Source organism: Engystomops pustulosus, chromosome 1 (genome assembly GCF_040894005.1).
Source record: "Engystomops pustulosus chromosome 1, aEngPut4.maternal, whole genome shotgun sequence".
In the NCBI taxonomy this organism is placed as follows: Eukaryota; Metazoa; Chordata; class Amphibia; order Anura; family Leptodactylidae; genus Engystomops; species Engystomops pustulosus.
In genome coordinates this window covers 78,006,265-78,027,673 of record NC_092411.1, presented here as the reverse complement: position 1 = coordinate 78,027,673, position 21,409 = coordinate 78,006,265, and the positions used below count along the sequence as shown (strand labels likewise).

The 21,409-nt window shown below is 38.3% G+C and overlaps 1 protein-coding gene across 3 annotated transcripts in view; it reads right to left on the bottom strand.

Moving 5' to 3' along the window:
- Positions 1-255: 255 nt before the first annotated feature.
- The window catches only part of GOLGA3 (golgin A3), a 43,299-nt gene continuing 22,145 nt past the window's right edge, over positions 256-21,409 (bottom strand). For all 3 annotated transcript variants that reach the window (XM_072144455.1, XM_072144456.1, XM_072144457.1), the window contains 18 exons: positions 19,252-19,558; positions 18,837-19,039; positions 18,233-18,370; positions 17,921-18,082; positions 17,468-17,836; positions 16,257-16,334; positions 15,851-16,114; positions 14,458-14,552; positions 13,757-13,973; positions 13,067-13,210; positions 11,488-11,685; positions 10,417-10,533; positions 10,087-10,226; positions 9,798-9,930; positions 7,002-7,124; positions 6,467-6,631; positions 5,673-5,833; positions 256-4,362 (listed from right to left, as the gene is read on the bottom strand). In XM_072144455.1, the coding sequence (XP_072000556.1) occupies positions 4,167-4,362; positions 5,673-5,833; positions 6,467-6,631; positions 7,002-7,124; positions 9,798-9,930; positions 10,087-10,226; positions 10,417-10,533; positions 11,488-11,685; positions 13,067-13,210; positions 13,757-13,973; positions 14,458-14,552; positions 15,851-16,114; positions 16,257-16,334; positions 17,468-17,836; positions 17,921-18,082; positions 18,233-18,370; positions 18,837-19,039; positions 19,252-19,558 (3,210 nt within the window). In that variant the 3' untranslated portion in view covers positions 256-4,166. The remainder of the gene's footprint in view (positions 4,363-5,672; positions 5,834-6,466; positions 6,632-7,001; positions 7,125-9,797; positions 9,931-10,086; positions 10,227-10,416; positions 10,534-11,487; positions 11,686-13,066; positions 13,211-13,756; positions 13,974-14,457; positions 14,553-15,850; positions 16,115-16,256; positions 16,335-17,467; positions 17,837-17,920; positions 18,083-18,232; positions 18,371-18,836; positions 19,040-19,251; positions 19,559-21,409) is intronic.

Below are 21,409 nucleotides of genomic sequence, written 5' to 3'. Positions count from 1 at the left end.
TAGCACTATATAAGTAAAGATTATTATTATGGAATCTGTTGTGTATGTCTGAGATAAATTTTAAGACCTTTGTGGACCAGATTTTTTTAAAATTATTATGTTCCGATGCATAAAACCATAGAACATAGGCGATACCGTCCAGTTCCTAAAACTGAGTGATATTCAGCAGTGATATTTAGTGGTTTCCACTGGAGATCTTTCTAAAACAGACGTACGCATACGTACGTCTTGTTATATACAGACAATACTTCAGCATTTTAACAAAAATAGTTTATTGCACAAAAAAAAAAAAACTTTGAAAGGAATCTTATGCACATATTGTATCCACATGCTTTGCACAGCATTATACTATGTACAGTTTTATGTTTAAAAGTTGTAACTTTATATTATATAGATATTCCACATTTTAGAATAAATTTGCTTAAGATACAATTTCTTCTTTCTATAAATAAAAGCACACTAAACATTGTTAATGAAAAAACCATTACATAGCAACAGGTATTCAAGCAATCCACCAACAGATATCAATATATACTACAGACTTTCAGAACATCACAAGCCATTCAGAAACAACCGGAAAACACACTCTGTGTCATAAGACTTCGTAAGGTTAGGTGAAATAGTGGAGCATTTTAGCTGTTAGGAAGCTGTACACAGCATAACATCTGTCCAAATTCCTTATAAATGTAGCGTTAGCGGATGTTCCAAAAGAAATTTGTCCATGGGCTGTCTATGATATTGTAATTTATACTAGCCAGACCCTTTATTCTAATCTTAGAAATTCCTTTTAATGGGAATGCTCGTACCATGAAGCTGAAAAGTTAGATGGGAAAATCACCAACTATTGGTTGAGTGAACAGGAGTAGCCTTAAAAGGATTTTCCCAGAATGCCCAATTCCATCTTCCATCATCACTCCTGTTGCATGTTCACCAACACTGCTTGCTGGGCCGAGCATCAGCGGTCAAGGGAACTGCTGCAACAAAACAGCTCAGAAGTGGCTTCACTTTGTTGGGGGTTTTTTTCACACCAGTAATTTTTCATTGAACCCACTTTGGCTTATGGACACATACAGATTGGTTTTCTCTTCCTGGCTTCAGTGATTTTTCAATGGGCTTTATCAAACTTCAGTAATTTTCCACTGATTCTATTGTCAGTGAACACAAACAGTTCTAAATTGACCACTGATCAGTGGAGAAAAACTGAAGTGTAAAAAAGCCCATAGAAAAGAATGGCTCTGTAAGGCATCAGTGAAAAATCTGTGACGCCAGGAAGAGAAAAGCGATCTGTACGTGTCTTTAAGCCAAAATGGGTTCAGTGAAATATCACGGATGTGAAAAAAACCCTATTTGAGTCTACCTCAAAGGGGAACAATGATGTCACTAAATTACTAGAGACAGCTCTGGACATGGCCACTTCAATCAGCTGATCAACAAATGTACCAACTTCTGATATCAATGGCTCAACAAGGGCATCTCTGTAAACTCCTTTTAGGTAATACACAAGCAATTTAATAATTTTTATGCCTGAAAATCATGTCAAGATGGTCACCTGAACAAATAGCCCCAAGGCATCAAAACCATACAATTCAGAAAAGATTTACCTACTGTGTGTGGGAAATATACACTATAAAAACCTGTTATGTCCCTAAAATCTATTAGCTTGATTGCTGGACCAACAGGAATAAATAAATATAAGTAATTAATGTAACATTACAACAGTGAACACACAACAAGTAAAAGTTTAACAAACTTAAGTGGGCCATGTCAGTTTACAAACATGAAGCGCATTACAAGCCGTCACATGTCCTCAAATGTGTGGTGAAGGGTTTAAAGCAATGGCGTCTCATTCAATACATTGATGGAAAGTTCTGTTTCTCCAACAGCACTACATTACTTGCTACTTCTAGTTGTCATAAAAAATTCTACCTGTGTTAGAAATCCAAGGTGATCAGAGATATGGCATTCATTCTTGTTTAAGTGTGTACAAGTGTGTTTACTGCATGTTACAACCAGTAATAACATGAACCACAAGAACTTTTTCTGGGATTTATGCATTGTCCTGTTCCATTGTTTCTCAAAGACATTTATACATAAATTGACATCTTATTCAGATGTGGATGTACATTTCAGACTATAATAAGGATTATATATATATATATATATAAATAATCGCTGCCGCCCCTTTTCTATTTGAGATGGGAGGAGTGAGTGACACTTACCAGTCCCATCTCCAACGGGTTTCAAACTTCTTCTAGATTGTGGCCCATTTCATGCACACATTCGTGTGCCCTCTCGCTAAGTAATATAATAAACTTACTTCTCCAGTTCTAGATCTAACAGGCTATATCCTATATAGAAAAGGAAACAGTTGCCTTCTAGATGTTGACCTTAACAGGTGACTAAGGCAGGAAATACAATTTTAATATTTCCTGCCCAAAATTACTTTTACAAGGTAACCCTGCTTAGCCATCTTCTATCCCACACTTTCCAGTACGCCGGGGTTTTAGAGCTGGACTAAAGAAATTGTTCTGATGTGGTAAAACAGAAAAGCAGCTTATTAGATATGTGATCAAAATGAGAAATGTAGGTCTATAGCATATTTTGCAGCTTGAAACTAAAAACATTTTTTGTGACCCTAAACTTAAACAAAGCAATGATTTAAAATGTAGAGCAATAATGTATCTAATAAATTGCTAACTATTTGAATATGGAAAGTAAAACACAGATGATGGAAAATCAAACCTGTAGGTGAGTGAAATAAACCATATAGCAAGAGGACCACCAAAAACAGAAGAAAAAAAGAGGACCTTGAAATAGATATGTGTGAAAGTAAATTACAAATAGAAATGTATCAAATGGCTTAGTGGTTCTTCCAAATACATATACATCACAAGTATATATAAATGTAAAAGCCACTCCCTTTCTTCATGTTATATTAATTTGAGCCCTTGCTCAGAATCCTCCACTGTTATCCAGAGAGAAGAGCAGCTTCTGCTCTTGAAGAATCTCCATGACCGTACAACCACTGTGTGTTTGTAGTGGCTACAGCAGAACAAATGGGCAGCCACTCATATCTGCCTTGAGCGATAACAGCCGATAATTGGGGTTGTAGTTGATATATCACTGGCAATAATCTTTAGCTAAAGTAAACTTAGGTGTTGAAAACCCCAATTAAACAGGCTGAAAATTAAATTTTCAATGTCACTAACCCCTTCACAGTGAAAGAAACATATTTACTATTAACAGCGCTCAAATGTACAATGTATAAGGACTTACCAAACATCTTTGCCCAGACAGTTCTGACTTAATTGTACACAGCACCAACAACACTAGGTTTACACAGTCTTTTAGTCAAGTGTTGAGCCCAATAGGGAATAACAACATTTATAAGAATGCCGCTCACCACCAAAAACCTAATTAATTACCTTATTCTTTTTAAAAGGGGCAAGTATGGTTTAGCAAATGGTCAGAAAAATTAGCAAATTTTGTTTTCTGAAAGCTATGATGATGATGGAAATGGACTTGAAGGCTCTCATAAAACCTTAAATAGCAAAATGAATATGGCACTCTGTGCACTAGTCCTCATATAAGCATTCATCATCTCTTATTACTATTACAGGCAGTCCCCAGGTTACGTATAAGATAGGTTCCTTGGGTTTGTACTCAAGTTGAATTTGTTTAATCAAACGCACTTTACAGCTGATCATTGCAGTCTGGGACTAAAGTAAACCTTCCAGAGAACTTTACCAGTGGTCACAGTGGGCAGAGTGGTCTGTCTGTAACCCAGGGGTCAAGTTGGGTGTCCTTAAATCGGGGACTGCCTGTATTACATATTAGTACATCATTAACCATTTGCAGTTTCTTTATAAAACAGGCAACATTTTTTTTTTATAAAGACGATGCACTGGGTAATACATTTCTTTTATGTGTGGTATGTACATAGAGGAAAAACAACAATCGGGTCCGAAGAAATTTGGAAAGAAGACTAGAAACTACATCCACCTTTTCAATTTTTTTGCTATAAAAGGCACATAACATATGTGTGACTTACACAATATACAAGTAATCAGATCTCCATATGTCCACTGAAGTTTTTTCACTTTTTCATTAGTCATTAAAAAAACGCTGTGCTCTTTTTTGCCACAAGTCAGTGATACAATTGCAGTCTATAATGCCTGCTCTTTTCTTTCAGTATCATTAGTGTTGAGGTTCTGATCATGCAGTGGAAGCTTTGCACTATTCATAACTTGTGTGTCAGGTAATGTACAGTCCTGTAGTTGTCCATCAGTCCATGAGGTCATGGATTCATGCACAGTGATGGTGTGCTCTTCCATTTGCTTTTGGAGACTGTCCATTTCCTGCCTGAAAAGCAAACATTACAACATCAACCCAATGAAACACAATATGGTTATACACAAGTCACATTGTGCAAGGAAGAACATCATGTTCAGATGCTTCCACTAGTAGAATATAAATTGATATAACAATAAACTGAAAATCAACTGCTGAATCAGCTTACTTCTTTCATATGATTTTTGTTTTGTCTACTAAGTGTATATTACAATTAGCTAATTGGTGGTCGTATCAATGATTAACAGTCTTCTATATATGGACATGTATATAGAGCTAGTCAGTTAGCATGCATAGGACTTACCTTATCAGTATGCCAAAAAATACAGATTAAGGCTACATTCACACGAACGTATGGGGGATGTAAATACCCTGCTACCTGCTCCCCTCCGCAGCACCGATGTATGCCTGTCGTACTACGGTATGGCAGGCATACATTGTGTGAATGTAGCCTCGGGCTACATTCACACGATGTGTGCCGCACATGTCGGTGCTGGGGAGAGGAGGAGGGGGTACACCCCCCCCCTCCATAGTAATATATGGCGCATGATGCTATATTCCGGGGTAAAGAAAAAAAAAGGACATGTCCTACCTTTCTCCCGGCTACAGAATGGTGCCGAATGTGTGCTGCACTGTACTGCTTCCTTACGGCGCCATGCACCCATTGCCATCTTTGGGGGACGTATATACGTCGGCCATATATATATGTCCCCCATACGTTTGTGTGAATGTAGCCTAACATAGTAGATTAAGTGATTTGACAGAAGATAAAATGTATACCCTGTGTTAAAATTGGATACCCATAAAGTGGCATGCCTATGTCAACAACCTTGTTTATTCCTTCGACAAGCATATTTGTACTATGGTGTAATATAGTGGGTGTTAATCCGTTTTCAATATGTGAAGGTGGACCTTCTGTACCCAAAATCTATTCACCACTGAACACAAGGATTGGTAGTGGACACCACATTTATGTGAAACTTTCTATTTCTGTAGTTCATAAATGACCCATCGTAATAAAAAAATACTTAAAGGTGTTTTCCAGAGGAAGATATTAGGGCGTATCCAAACATAGTATATCTACCACTAAGACCCACACTTATCTGTGAAATGAGACTTGGATTTCCCTGTGTCCACTGAAGACAAAATAGTTAGAAGTTAAGATTTTACATAAAAAAGGAGTTACAAAAACAGTGATCTCAGTTCTATGCTATTAGCATAAAATCCCAACCTCTGCTGTTATCAGGGACAGGCATTTGTGTGAATTGCATTTATCAGACATTTATGACATATTATCCTGCAGTCTTATACAGCAATATTACTTTAGTTGGCGTAGACAGCTGTTTAAGTTTTTCAGAGGCTCTCTGCTGATCGGTGTAGGTTTTAGTAACTCCTCTAGCAGGGAAGCTGGTACAGGGCAGTCCGGTATTTTCACTGGAGTCACAGGATTGGACGATGTGACCTCTCCTTTAAACTCCTTCCTCTGTAGACAAAATTAAAAAAAAATAAAAAAAAATAAAGGCTTATTGGTTGGAAAACCTGTTATTAGCAACATTGATAACCCCAAATGAATTTATAAATAAATAACTTGAATTTCCGGGCCACAAATTTATGGCTTTGCTACAAAATGTATGCATTGTATGTAAATGCAATTAAATAGCAGGTATAACCTGGAACATGCTAACCCTGTATAATAGCGAGATATATCTTCACCAAACCTTATGGAACCTCATACAGTGAATTACACAGATTTACTTCAAGGTTTGGTTATCTTACTACTGTTTTGCTTTTATCTGGAAATTGGAGTCTTACCAAATTTGTGTGTTAATCACTGTAAAATGGTAAATTTTTGAGCAGAACTGCAATAAGAGAATCTTACCTTAATATATTACTTTTTTATATTATTTTATTATGTTATTTCATAAGTTAATAATTCATGTTTTTGTGGCCAAAACCAATGCTTTGGTGCATCAATGAATGCCTTTAATTTTGATAGCAATACACAAGAAGAAGATTTGGCATATGCACGAGAAATATATGTGTTGTCAGTAAAATATCCCTTAACAATTTGTAGAAGTTCTTTGAAATTGATAAAGTGTGTAGAGAGATTTTTAACCTTCTTAGTCCGGCTTTGACGAAGATCCAATTTTAATTGCTGATTCTGTTGTAGCAATGTCTTCATGCTATTTTTTAGTTCAGTTACTTTTTTCTGCAGCATAAATTTGTCATTTTGAGTCACGTTTAGATCTTCTCGTACAACGTCAAGTTCTGCTTTGAGATTCTGAGGTGTAATAAAAGGACAATATTTAAGGTTAACAAGGATTTATTATAATGAATCAATATAATCACAACTGCAGCATAGCCCTTTTAAATGTTAGTTCAATGAGACCCAATTCCAGAGACAGCAGATGCATTGCTCTGCAGGAGAATAATTGAAGACGCATCAATACGTTCTGCCATTGCCCTCTAAGATGGGAATATCACTTAATTATCCTACTCGTTCACAAGTATAAATCACAGCATCCAATTCTGCAAGATAATGTGCCACTTTTTGTATTGTGTTAACATATTTTTACTTACCGAAATACCATAACTAAGGAAGACAGATGACGGCTTATGCATAAAAGCAATTTTGAAAACATTTTGCATACCTGAAGTAATGTCTGAACATTCTCCAGTTCCTTTTGGTTACGCTGTTCAGTCATATCTAGCTGTTGCTTCAGGGATTGAATCTCATGCTCCTTCTGTTCCACTTCCCACTTCAAGTCTTCTACCTAAAAGACACATGATATATTGATTGCATGAAAGTGCTAAAAGCAAAGAAAAGATTTGCTTGTCACATACATTTATTTGTGCTGTATTATTTTAGAGGTTTCGTTATTAGCCATTAGCCTTAGCATAACAAATATAGGGATTGTTAGAGGTTTCGACCATCAGAACTCCCAGTAAATGCCACAACAGGGAACAGCAAGCACCCATGACCTGCTCCATGCTAAACAGAACTTCCCTGTTCAACCACCCTCTTAAAGTCCTGGATTAAAGTCCTGGATTAAGGCAATATTCACACTAATGTGTGTCCGCCGTACCGTAGAGGAGGAGGAGCGCCACTCACCCCTGCCCCTCTCCATAGAGAAATATTGCGCACGGAGCCATATTCCGGAGAAAGATAGGACATGTCCTATCTTTCTCCCAGCTACGGAATGGTACGGTGCCGCGATGTACAGCTCCCATATGGCTCCCTGCGCCCATTGCCGTCTATATGTCCCCCATACAGCAGTGTGAATGCTGCCTAACAATAAGGCTTTATTGCAGACAACTATGATAACTATTAAAGTTGATCATTGCAGCTTTAGGATAAAGGCCAGTAAATTATAGGTATCCAGAGTGCTACACCAGTGTGCCCGGAGTGGGCAGAGAGGTTTGTTTGTAATTAGGGGTAGTCTGTAAGTCTGGTGTACTTAAAAGGGGTATTTCTTGAAGACAAATATACTCAGGATAACACAATAACTCATTCTCTAATTCACTGTTGGACCGTGCACCTTTTTCGGAGATTACACGGCTTGTACAAGTATTTAGCAAGTGTCTGCATTGGGATTTTGGCACATGCGATCGGTGGCTTCCATGCAATACACTTTAGGGGGCGTCCTGTCATACAATCCGACTCATTTGGACTTAGCGTGGGATTTAACTTTCAAATTGTGTTGCAAGCCCAAGCACTTACATGCACCACGAAAAAGATGGTGAACTCTGTCGGACCTGAGCGGGGAAGCGACACATACAGGATATCGGGCGCACGATCTTAGTGAATTGCGGCACTGTGCATTGGAGTCGGACAATGCACTTTCCATGAACTCCAGCGGCCGGGTACGTAAATGTGCCTGTTTAGCAAGTCCCTGCCCACTGGAATTTTACACTGACCATCAGCAACTGAATAAAATTGTAACATAAGGGGGTTAAAATGATCTTTATTGTGTAAACATCACTACGGGATTGAGAGTTGAGAATTTTCTTTGATGGGAAAACCCCTTTAAGCCCGGGATTGCCTGTACCATGGTCTGAACAGATTTTGGCCCCAGAAACTACATTTCTGGATTTCTACTTAAAGAGGACCTATCAGGTTAATTTGGTAGCATAAACAAACTACAGGTCTTTATGGACCTGTGGTTTAAGGTTCCAAATCGACCTGTATATCCATTTTGGGTGGCCTAAATTAAAAAAAAAAAAAAAATACTTGCCTAGATGCGAGTCTGATGAGACACATCAGACTCACATCTGCAGATTCCTTGTGGCGACTTCCTCTCATGGTGCGGTAGATGAAGTTTGGATAATATCCCTGTGGTGCTTGCACAGCGTAGCCGGGTGTACTATGCTGGCCTTCACTTAACACAAAGCGCAGCGGCCGGTAGCTCCAGATGAAAGCAAGTATAATTTTTTTTTTTTATACAAACCCATAAGGACATGTGAGTGGTTTAGTGTCGCCCTGACAGGTTCCCTTTAAAGGGAACCTGTCACCAGGAGACCTCGATTTTAGCCCTCCACACTTCCCCATAGAGCATTGCATGTACACTGCTAAATATCTTTTATCGCAAGAATCAGCTTTACAGAGAAAAAGATAACTTATATTTTACCTTTGAAAGACCTGTGCAGTGTGATTACTCCAGTCAACAAATGGGCGGGGTTAAGGGGAGTATATTTCCCCCCACCCTCGGGAAACATCTCCTCAGTGTCTCATTTTAAAATCAATATTACCGCCCCTCATCCGCCCTTCGTCTTCATTTGAACGCCCCCTTTCTCTGCCCTACTGTTGACGTCACCTACTCATGTCCCGCCTGCGCGGTCAGCATCGCTTGTGCTGTGTGCACAGACATGCGCAGATGAAGCAGTGCCAGCCGCAAGGTCCCCAAATTCATCTGCGCATGCGCCACACTACCTAGGGCGAGTTGTCAGCGTAGAGTGGCGCATGCGCAGATGAATTTGGGGACCTTGCGGCCGGCACTGCTTCATCTGCGCATGTCTGTGCGCACAGCACAAGCAATGCTGACCGCGCAGGCGCGAGAATGCCAGACGCGGTCAGCAAGAGTTGCGGCAAGCAGGCGGGACGTGAGTAGGTGACGTCAACAGTAGGGCCGAGCAAGGGGGCGTTCAAATGAAGATGAGGGGCGGTAATATTGATTTGAAAATGAGACACTGAGGAGACGTTTCCCGAGGGTGGGGGGAAATATACTCCTCTTCAACCCCGCCCATTTGCCGACTGGAGTAATCACACTGCACAGGTCTTTCAAAGGTAAAATATAAGTTATCTTTTTCTCTGTAAAGCCGATTCTTGCGATAAAAGATGGTTAGCAGTGTACATGCAATGCTCTATGGGGAAGTGTGGACGGCTAAAATCGAGGTCTCCTGGTGACAGGTTCCCTTTAAACATGAAAATCTTGGCTATTTTTTATTACCTCTTGATTCCCTTGTGGTGTCTTAGCAAGTTGATCATCTAATTCCTTCTGGAGAAGCGACAACTGGGAACGTGCTTCGGCCAATTCCTGCTGAAACTGTGACAGCTCCAGAGAATGCTTCTCATCCCTCAACCTGCAAGATGACAGCATCATAACTAAGTGAAAGACATAAATATCCACAACAAGTACTTCATACTGACCCCGCTCAAAGACCCCGCTAAATAAAAGGTCTACATTTTACTTGTCATTTAGTTGCATTTTGGAGGTTTATCTACTTTTTGGTACTTACTGCAGCTTTTCAGCTTCAGCTTGAAGTGCCTGAATCATCTGTTCTTTTGACTGAAGTTCTTTCTTAACCTCACTTAGTTCCAGTGCTGCAGCCCTGTAGTGCCGCCTGTTGTGGGCTGCTTCTGCTTTAGTGGCAGCAACCTGTTAAAAAATCATCAATTATTTTATGTATAATTCAAATCGATATAACTGTTTACAAATAGGAGTACAAAAGGTTTGTGAATTGTACTTTACCCATCAAAAAAAACCAAACAAACAAAGCTCTCCATCAAACATGCACAAGTACGGTATATACTTGCTTTGGCTTTGTTAATAAGAGCAGATGCTTTACCTGCTCAGCCAGATTGGTGACCTTCGCCTTCTCTTTTTCCAAAGCATCTTGCAGACTCTGCACTAGTTCTCTCATTTGCCGGTCTTCCTCTTCTTTACGTTTCAGAACGGCTTGAACCTATTGAACACATTTAAACAATGACTCATCTGGAAGAGAACTAGTACAGCAAATATCACATGTCACTGACACAATGGAACCTGAACACATAAGGGAAAGCTCCCACCTTTATACCACTTATAATATACATAAATAGCATAGAAATTTCTTACTATTAAATTATTATTGGGTAGGCCACCATTACAAATAGGAACATTGCACCAATAAGACTTTTGGAAATGTAACTCTGGGTAAAGGATGTTAAAGGATACCGGTCACCACATTTTTCACAAATAAAACAGGTATGGCAGGTTCCCATAGAGCCCAATTAGGCACCAGATGATACCATCTAAGTCTAGAAGTAGAGTTGTGCCTATAACTTGCACAACCTAAGACAGTAAGCACCATTTCACCTACCAGTTTAATCGCATTTCCATAGAATACTACACCATCAGTGCTCTCTTCTTGTCTCTTTTCTTTTGCCCTTTTTTTCTCTATTATCTAATGGACATACTTCTTTTAGCTTAAAAATGTTTCCCTCAGATCCCCATATAATCAACTTTTAAATTTTACAAGGTATCGAGTGGGTGGGGGTGGGGGTGGGGCGTGGCCTCCTTGGACTGACATCATCACAGGTCCTTTGACCTCTTAACATTAGCAAACTGCACCCCACGCATATATTTCCGATCAATGAAATCACAGCATGCCTGCATGGAGAGGATTAGAAGTCTATGCAGGCATGTTGTGATTTTATTGATCAGATATATATGCATGGGGTAATGTTAAGAGACTAAATGACTTGTGATGATGACACCCTGGTCACATGACATTATAGCCGAATGCTGAGAAAGGGATTAGCTGTTGTATTCAGCCTGAGAAGGACCTGTGATGATTTCACATTTATAGATATTTACGATGTCATATGTTTAGCTACATGAACTTAGTTACACAACTAATGCATTTAAATGTATGTACCTGTAAGTTTAATTGTACTAAATCGGCTTCTCTCTTTGCCAGAGCAGCTTCAAGTATACTGTTGTGCTCACGTAGAGCTGCATTGGATTGTCCAAGTCCAGTCAGCTTCCCTCGCTCATGCTCCAATTCTAGTGTTAATTTCTTGTTGAGGTCTTCCAATTTTTTAATTTTTCTTTTAAAACCACGAGATTCCTGCAGCTGTAGCATGGAGGAGATATTAAAAAAATTGATCAAATTAATGATTAGAATACTTCACACATTAAAGGAGTTGTTCCAGCTTAGGTTCTGGCCATCACACAGTTCCTGTGGGTAGGTCAAAAATACCAAAGATGGGAACACCCCCATAATAATTTTTGTCAGAAACGTTAAAAAGAAATTTTATTATTTTGATATCAACCCAACAAGGTACACATTTCAATATAAATTCAGTCTATTTTTATACTTCACTTTGTATTACTTACAAAATTTGAAACAGATCTACTGTATGATAGTACAGACAGTCCCTGACTTAAAGGGAACCTATCAGCAGGGACCTCATTTTCACTAAAGTCAGGTTGCAGAGAGCCATCACACCTGCATTGCAAATATGCCACTATTCTTTTTCTAAGCATTTCCATTATGCCTTCCTGACATAATCCTCCGTTTAGTCCCAGAGGTTGCTTTGGTTTGGATGCATTTAAAAAAAACAAGTGACAACCCCACCACCTTCACAGGTGAGCTGACATCAGTGGGGGAAGAAGGAGCTGTACAGGAGCACAAAGGTGAGGGCTGAGAGCTGAAGAGTAAGCAACACTGACAAAGTTAAGTATTGTTTTTTGAAATGCATCCAAAGCCAACCCCTGGGACTAAACAGAGTTATGTCAGGAAGCCAGGTGGGTAAAACACACACAATTATATTGTAATGCAAATACTTATAGAAAGCAGTAAGGCATATTGCAGGTGTGATGGCCTTCTGCAACCTGTCTTATAGTCAACCAGACTTGTAGTCAACCCCTAGTTACAGGCTTGCATCTCTACCCACTGTGAAACTCTCAATGTTTTTCTTTAGTCCTGGAGTTAATTAAAATAAAATAAAAAATATACCATGTTCTGATTTGTATGTTCCGACATAAAAATTCAACTCAAAAACAAACATATAAGAACCGATCTTGTACGTAACCACTAGACTGCGTGTAAATCTACTCCAATGCCCTATGTTGTAAAGAACTGTTTTTAAGCTGTTGAGCAGGTGCTTTAAAATAAGGATTAAGTGTTACCATCCTAATGTTTTATACTGTAAAACCAGACTAGAGACAAGAGTCTCAGGTTTATTTTGATGGCGCACGTTGATAAATATAGTGCACCAAGCTAGACATTCCTTATCCCATTTCAAGGTTTGCTTACTTCACATTAATATTTTTGTCATAATTATGATGTAATGTGATGTGTGCAGTTAATCTCTTAGTTACATTGAATGCTTCGGCTTTACGAATGTGGTCATGTAGGAAAATAGCAATAAAAACATTTAAAATAAATGGTCACTGTAACTTTAAGCAGCAAAGGAATTCTTCATTTACTACTACAACTTCATTTTTCTCACCTCATCTTCTAGCTCAAGAACCTTCTCTCTGTATTCTTCAAGTTCCTGGCTGGTAAGTGAGATGACCTCTTGCAGTTCACGCTCCAGCATGGCCTTGCTATGACTTACAGCTTGTAATTCATTCTTCAATTCATTCAATTTTTCCTGTACAGAAAATATTAAAAGCAATCTTGCTGTGAAATAAAAACTATTGTATATACTGGAGCATAAGCCAACTTTTTCAGAAAATTTTTTTTAATGCTGAAAAAGTCCTTATCTGCTCCAGCTGCAGAACACGGGGCCATCATACTGCGCTGGCCTTCTGTTTTCATAGCATTTTTGCTGCTTTTAGTGTGCGTAAAGCACACATCTTTTTCCTTCAGGACCTTAAATGACATCATTCAGGTCCTGCAGCCCCAAGTGCAATATCCTGGAGGTTACAGGAGCTGCAATGATGTTATGATCACACAATCTGCACGGAAAATCAATCATAAAGGTGGCAGAAGATGACAGGAGGCTGCTGACTGTGAGGTGAGTGAGGAGAGGGGTAGGGCTAACAAGATGCTGCAATTTCCTCCTTAGGCTTGTACTCAAGTCAATTCGTTTTTCCAGTTGTTTGTTATAATGTATACATTACTATAATTATAACTTATAGATTATAGCTAACCGTTGTAAGATTATCTTTATTTCCTCATCCCCCAACCAAAATACCTGAAAAGCTTGACTGTCCCCTCCTTCGGATATTTGCGCTTTCAGCTTATTTAGCTCAGATTCCATAGTTTCTTTTGCAGTTAGCGCTTCCTGCAGACGTCGGCTGAGAATCCCAACTGCATTCTCATATGCTTTGTGTTTGACTTTCATCTCCTTCTGAGCACTTGTCAAGTCGGAGCCCAATCTCTTCATTCTGTGTTTCTGTTCTGTAATTGCTCTTAAAGTGCAGGATGGACTAGATTATTATTTTTTTTTTTTTACGTTTGACAGACCAACTACGTAACATATCTATCAATATATTTATATAACAGCAGATCCTTCATCCACATAATAAGAAAATAAGCAACGAACCTGACAACAAAATGATGGAAAACTCTATAGTTTTCATTAATTTCATTCGAAGTTTCCGCTCACACTTGAGTCACAGTATGGGAAATGGAATAAAAGAATCCACAGAAGTATCTACCATTTTTTTGCAAGGTGTGCTGCTGATTTGCATATGTGGATGAAGCATATGTTGCCTGAACTTGGACTTATTGTTATGCAATATCTATAGTCTTTTCCCTACAAAATGATTCAATAAATGACCTGTTTGTTAGTGCAATAAGCCAATGTTCTTTTACAATTTTTTTTTTTTTAAGAATAGGAGGTGTTAATTTTATAGGACAAAAAAAATGTCAATCATATTAATTTTCACTTACTTCTTAGCCTCATTTTGTAACAGCTCAACTTGCTCTTTTAGTGCAACATTGTCCTGGGTTAGGGATATTAGCTGATCTTTATCAAACTGTATGGACTGAATGAAAAAAAAAAAAATGAAATTGCTTACACACTTCTTAACCAACTGCATAATATGTAATAAAGATGATATTAGATCAATATTGTGTTTCTGCCCTGCATTGTAATGATACACCAGGTGGATCGCTGCCATATCCTTACAATGGAGGGCAGCAGCATACCCCACCAATATCCTTACACAGATGTATACATCCTCCTGTTCTTCCACCTGAAAACAGCAGGAGGGGCAAACACTGGCAACACGCAGTGATGCGTTTCTCCTGATGTTTAGGGTGTCTCCTTATATGGACAGTTACAACATTGAGGGAACAACCACAGTGTACATTCAGCAGATGCCCCTGCCCATGCCCCATATGTTGTTATGGGCTCTAATGAATGTACTTTTTTTTTCTTTCCGAGCAGGGAACAAGATTAAAAAATGCAGGCTACTATGCTTTTATATCCTGTGATCCAAAATAAGGCTTCCATCTGCCAATATGTGTCTTTGAGCACTTGAGCTTTACTGACTAGCAAGCTAAACATGTCAAAAAACTGAGATGTGAACACAGCCTAACATTTAGATATTTTTACATTTATTTTGTCGGCTATAGGAGCACCTGATCACAAATGCATGTTTTCAACCTATACCACAATATGACACTCAAATGCGTTCCTTAAATTATGTATTGTATCATATTCCTTTTGAAACCTATTCTGCCTTTTGTAGGGCATTCAATGAAGCATGCAATTTCTGTTGCAGTATTCGGCTGCAGCATATAAAATTGGGCAATGGTATTGAATTATGATGGTAGTATGACCAACATAGAAAGGGAGCAAGCATAAGCTACAATTATAAGGAAACTGAGGTATGTCACCCAAAGTCAGGTACGTTTTAAAAAAAATATTAATCTAATAATAATAATTCTTTATTTTTATAGCGCACACAGATTCCGCAGCGCTGCTTAGAGTTTGCCACTTCAGTCAAACCAGTCATAATAGTCATAGTCACCATATTATGACTTTTAAATATTGATACAAGCCATTAGTCTTATGCCTATTAATATCTTATGATAGACTGATTTGACAAGCTCTTTGCAGCGCTGCGGAATCTGTGTGCACTATATAAATAAAGAACTATTATATGAATATTTTTTAAAAACATAACTGTCTTTGCGTGATATACCGCAGTTTCCTTATAATTGGAGCTTATGCTTGTTTCCTTTCTATGTTGGTCATGCTACCATCATAATTCATTACCAATTCCTCAGAATCAGCAAACGCTTAGCATCTATAAGCCTAACCTAAAAGGGCTCTTACCTGTAAACGTATTTCCATTTCATCTCTATCATTTTGTGCAGCTTGGAGATGGGATTCAAGTTCTTCCATCTGTTGTTGCAACTTAGACATTTCCTTCATAACCCGGGCTTTTTCCACTTCAGCTGTCGACTTTTCACCCTTAACCTTCAAAAGCTCTTTTCTGAGTTCTTTCACTTCTGAATCTAACTTTTTCTTGGTGGCTTTCAGTTCACTAATGAGTTGGTCTTTGGAGCTGGCATCCCTACGATATGCTTCTACCATTACCTACCATCCAAAAGGAAAAAAAAAAGAAACCAATGTTGATAAAGAGTTGCATTAGAGTTTAATGTGGAGTTACTATTGTGCATATTTGCTGTATTTTTTTGTTAAGTTGAAAGTAGGAGCGCAGATTTAAATTTTGACTCACTTTCTGTTGGACAAACTGTTCCTTTACTTTCTGGGTTTGTTTTTTGAGATTGTTGTTGTCTTGCTGAAGAGTTTCTACCTGCAATAAATAAGAAAAGTGTGAACCAAATCTGTCATTTTAAACAACTCCATCATACATTCCTAAATTAAAAGAGGTTGGCCAGAAATTTAAAAAAAAAAAAACAGTGCTTTCTTCCCAAAACAGTTTCTCTTCTAACCATTGGTAGTGCTTGATATTGCAACTAATTTCCATCAATATTTATACAGCTGAGCTGCAATTCCAGCCCAAACCATGGTCAGGCACTGCACTGTTTTTGGAATAAAGCAGCCATGTGGTTCAATATTTGAATATCCTCTTTAAAAGGGATATTCCCACGAAGACAAATATACTCAGGATAACAAAATAACACATCCTCTAATTCACTCTTATTAACAAAAATCCAAAATTTCACAGATATAAGTCCAACCTGTCTCCATCAGTCCTGGTATACACAATTTCAGTTGCCCCTAGACACGACCCTGTAACTTCTGACTTTGGGTTGGGGAAGCCATCTTGCCTGACACTGTGGAGCTGAGGTCTTCTCTGTTCTCTTCTCCCTGTCGCTAACACCCCCTGGTTTCCAGGAGGAGCGCACACTGATACACACCGACTTCCTGCCGGCAAACAGCAGCAGCGGCCATAGAAGAGCAACAAGCTGCATACAGATAAGTTCTGTATCTGAGGAGGGAGGCGCAGCAGATCTGAGTGTGTGGCAGAACAGCTGCAGAACAGCTACAGGTGCAGCAGAGCTGAGTATGTAATATACGTCTCATGGATCTCATCATCTCATCTCTAATCTGTCTTATCTCTTTTTTCATGTGTCAGATACTAGTTAATATTCAGAAGGTACATAAAAGTGTATATAAACCTTGTACCCTGATAATCTAACCACATTGTCAGCTCACATAACTAGATGGATAATAATGTGTCTGCTTACAGAGTCCTCGCCCAAACTCTGGAATTTTACACTGACCCTCACTGATTGATAGGAGCTAAAACAGCAATACAACTGAGTAAAATTGTTAAGTAAAGGGTTAAAAATTATCTTTATTGTATAAACATCATTAGGCGATTCAAATTTGAGATTTTTTTTCGTGGGCAAACCCCTTTACGCAAGGTGCAGGCACTTACATAAAACAAATCAGCAACATTGAAAGATTTTATTTGGTTACCTGTCCAGATTTCACAGCAATTTCTTGGCGCAGTTTTTCCAATATTTCTGCCGCAGCTTCGGTTCCTTCTTCTAGTTTTTTGGTTCCTTGATCCAGGTCATTTTGCTCCACCTTAGCTGCCTGTAATGCAACCTCTAGAACAATCTTTTGGTTTTGAAGATACTGGATTGAATCATCTTTTGAAGACAGATCATTTTGTAGCTCTGAAAGTCTAGCTTCAAGTTCATCATATCTCATCTGTAGATCATTCAGAGACTGATCTTTGGTATGAAGAGTTTCTTGTGTTGAGGTAAGTTGTCTCAAGATCTCAAGATGTTCCTGTTGAAGTGCTTCAAGTTGCATGTCCTTCTGGTTCAAATTAAGTTTCATCTAAGGTAAAATGTAATCTAAATTAGGTTTATTTTTCTACATTAGACGGAAGGTAAATGCATGTCAATGAATTCATAGACAAACCTGCTCAACTTCTTGTTCCAAAGCACTAGCAGAATCTGCAAGTTTTTGAAGCTGCTCTCTCTCCATCTCAAATTCATCTAATTTTCTCTGCAGGTCTTCTTCCACCATATGTTTAGCTTCTTGTATCTGATGAAATGCAGCCTCCTGGTCCAACATATCAGCCTATAAGGAATAAAGATACAATTGAAGAGGTGGTTTTATTGTTACCAGAAACAAGACACCGGTCTGTTCCAAAACCAAAAACCTTTGAAATTCATAAAAAATCCAGTGGACAGTATACTTATAGTATAATGTTTGCCAATTTAATCTTACCTCAATAGTTTGCAGTTGTGCGGCTATGCGTTCCTTTTCTTTGATTGTTCTGTGTTGTGTCTCAGTCAGCTGGTGCGAAAGGGTCACATTCTCTATTTTAAGATGCTCTAGAACACCAGCCTGGCTCATTTGTCCAACCTATAAAACCATTAAAATAATACAATTCATAAGTTATATGTTTATATATGGTAAACTCCATTCTCCCTCTCAAGAACAAAGCCTTCCCATGCACAAATGTTCACTGCAAAATAACCCCTTTTAGAATGATATATTTTAAGCTACATTTTATTATTTTTTAACATTATTTTCTAATAGCAAACATTTTTGCCCTTTCAAATACACAAAATTGCTATAATGCCAAAGAAATTATCTGTATAGTTAAATCTAAATACCATAGCATAAGAATATTAAAAAGGGTGTAATTTATGTGATGATATTTATAATTTTTTGCAACAAGAAGCTAACAGTTTCACATATCAGTATGCAGAGCAGTTAAAGTAAAGACTTAACGATTTATGTCTTGGTTGCATAAGGCATTGTTAATTAGGAGATATATTTACAGAATGGAAGGGGGTAAGTGGTCGTTAAGGATAGTAAAATATACCTGTATGTTTGCCATCTCACTTTGGAGTCTGACCCGTGCTTCTTGGGCTAGAGTGAGCTGCTGCTGGTACCATTCACGTGTCTGCTGCAGAGAAGTGATTTCTGCCTTTGAAGTTTTAAGCTTGTTTGTTAATGTTGTGCGATCCAGTTGCACCTGCTGCAGTTGGTACTGAAGTGACACGGTCTGTTGTCGCAGATCATGAACTATGTTGGATACAAAACAGAGATTTTAAAATTATGGAATTTCTTTACCATACATGTATGAAGAGATTGTTTTATAGCAAGCAGTTTGAGATATATATATATATTTTTTTTTTACAAACATGTATATAATGTATTTATTTCAAAATTTAAAAAAAAAAAAATCTTAGTTCTACAAAACAATCATATTAGAACATTTTTCTATACAATCTTACCAGTGTTATCTTTTTGGATGATTGTCCTCTGCAACTCCTCTACTTTGTTCATCAGGCGCTGATACTGTTCCTCTGCAAGCTGCAAGTCATTGCCCAGGGAAACCAGACTGCTACTCTTAGCTTCTAAGCTGTTCTGAAGATCTGCCATTGCCCTCTCTAGATCTGTGCATGACTTCTTCAGGGTTGCAACTTCCGAACTTAGAGATTCCTGCTTCTGCTGGCTGGAAAAGCTGTGCTCAACCTCTGCTTGAAGTCTGGTGCTTACCGCTGCTAGCTGGGCCTGGAGCTCAGTCTTTTCCTTAAGAGCCTATTTAGGTAATACAAAAGAAGCAAACCATTTCTTGTTAATTCTATTTTTTTTATTTTATAATAAAATTTTATATTTACTGCTTTTACAATAATACCAAAGAGTATGTTCTAGACTCATTTATACTAAAAAGGAAAAGTGACAACTTAAAGGTTTGACAGACTACAGGCAGTTCCCGCCTTATGTAAAAAGATAGGTTCTTTTGGTTTGTTCTTAATTTCTATGTAAGTCAGAACAGGTAAATTTTAATAATGTAACCCCAGACAAAATAGTTTTTTGTCCCAGAAACAATTGGATTTTCAAAATTTTGTGCTGTCATGGGACCAAGGTTTATGAATAAAACTTTATTACAGACACCTTACAGCTGAGCATTGCAGTCTGGGACTAAAGTAAAGCATCCACAGAGCTTCACCAGAGGTCACAGTGGGTAGGGAGATGGGGTGTCCCCTAATGGGTTCTCCTCGAGTCAGGGACTGCCTGTACATTAAAAAAAGGGTTAGAAAAGGTAGTAAATGCTGCAGAATTTATTTAAAAAAAAAATCATCACTTGCCTTCCAGCCCTGAAGTTATAAAATCCCATTTGTGGTTCGTTCACCAAACAGTCACAAATGGCATTACCTCAATTGTCCACAATTGTTATACAAGTGCCACATTCTATCTGATGATATGTCAAGCACAGAGGCTGCAATGATCAACTTACCACAAAAGGATGTCATCGCTTCAGGACTAAAAACTGTGATTGGGAGGAAATGGTGGGTATAGGAAAGCTAAGTAATGTTTGTTTTTTACAGGATGGCATTAACTGCCTGTTTTAATCTTTTAGAGTAGTGGGACAATACCGCTGACGAGGATGCCTAGGTATACTCTGCTGCACAGACACTGTGTAAGAAGAAAAGCAACTGCATGTTATACTGGACAGTTACTAAGGCAAACCATCTCATACTGCCATCCAAGGACAAATTTATTTTTATCATTATTATTGGTACCCACAAATAAAATGCATGCAAGGTAATTATCCTGTTGTATCTCTCTCCTAAACCCCTTAATTTCCATCCAATGTTCTTGAAGCCAGGGCCGGGACGAGCCATGTTTGTGCCATAGGCAGAAAAGCATAAATGCACCCCCTACCCCTTAAAAAATAATTGCAATTTAAAAGAAAAAAACAGCAAAAGGAAGGCCAGTAAATGGAACACCTCTCACACTTAAAATCATACAAACAAACTCCAAGAGGCCGACAGCTGTTTGATCAAATACAATGAAGAGCACCTGCAGTAAATATAATGCCCCCAAAAGTGTACTTTCAATTTACTGCACATATAAACGTATACCTGAAATGTATACAGGCCGTCCCCTACTTAAGAACACCTGACTTACAGACAGCCCCTAGTTACAAAAGAACCTCTGGGTGTTGGTAATTTACTGTACTTTAGTCCAAGGCTACACAGTTGTCTGTAGTTAAGATTTATTGTAAATCCTGGTTCTTATGAAAAGCCAACATTTTTAAAATCCAATTGTCACAGAGACCAAAAAATTTTGACTGGGGTTACAATAGTAAAATATACAGTTCTGTCTTACATGCAAACTCAACTTAAGAACAAACCTACAGAACCTATCCGGGGACTGCCTGTATACCAAATAAATAAATAGGTGCCTGCAATATAATGAAGTAAGGCTGTGTTTACACATTTGGTCTGCATTCAAAGCCGGAAACATATGAACACTACCGTTTGTGGTGTGCAGCACCAAATTTCGTCAATGACAATGGATGGTAATGAAACAACACATCCTCCTGTCCCCATACAGTACTGAGTGCTACAGGTACAGTATATATACAGAGACAGTATCTATACA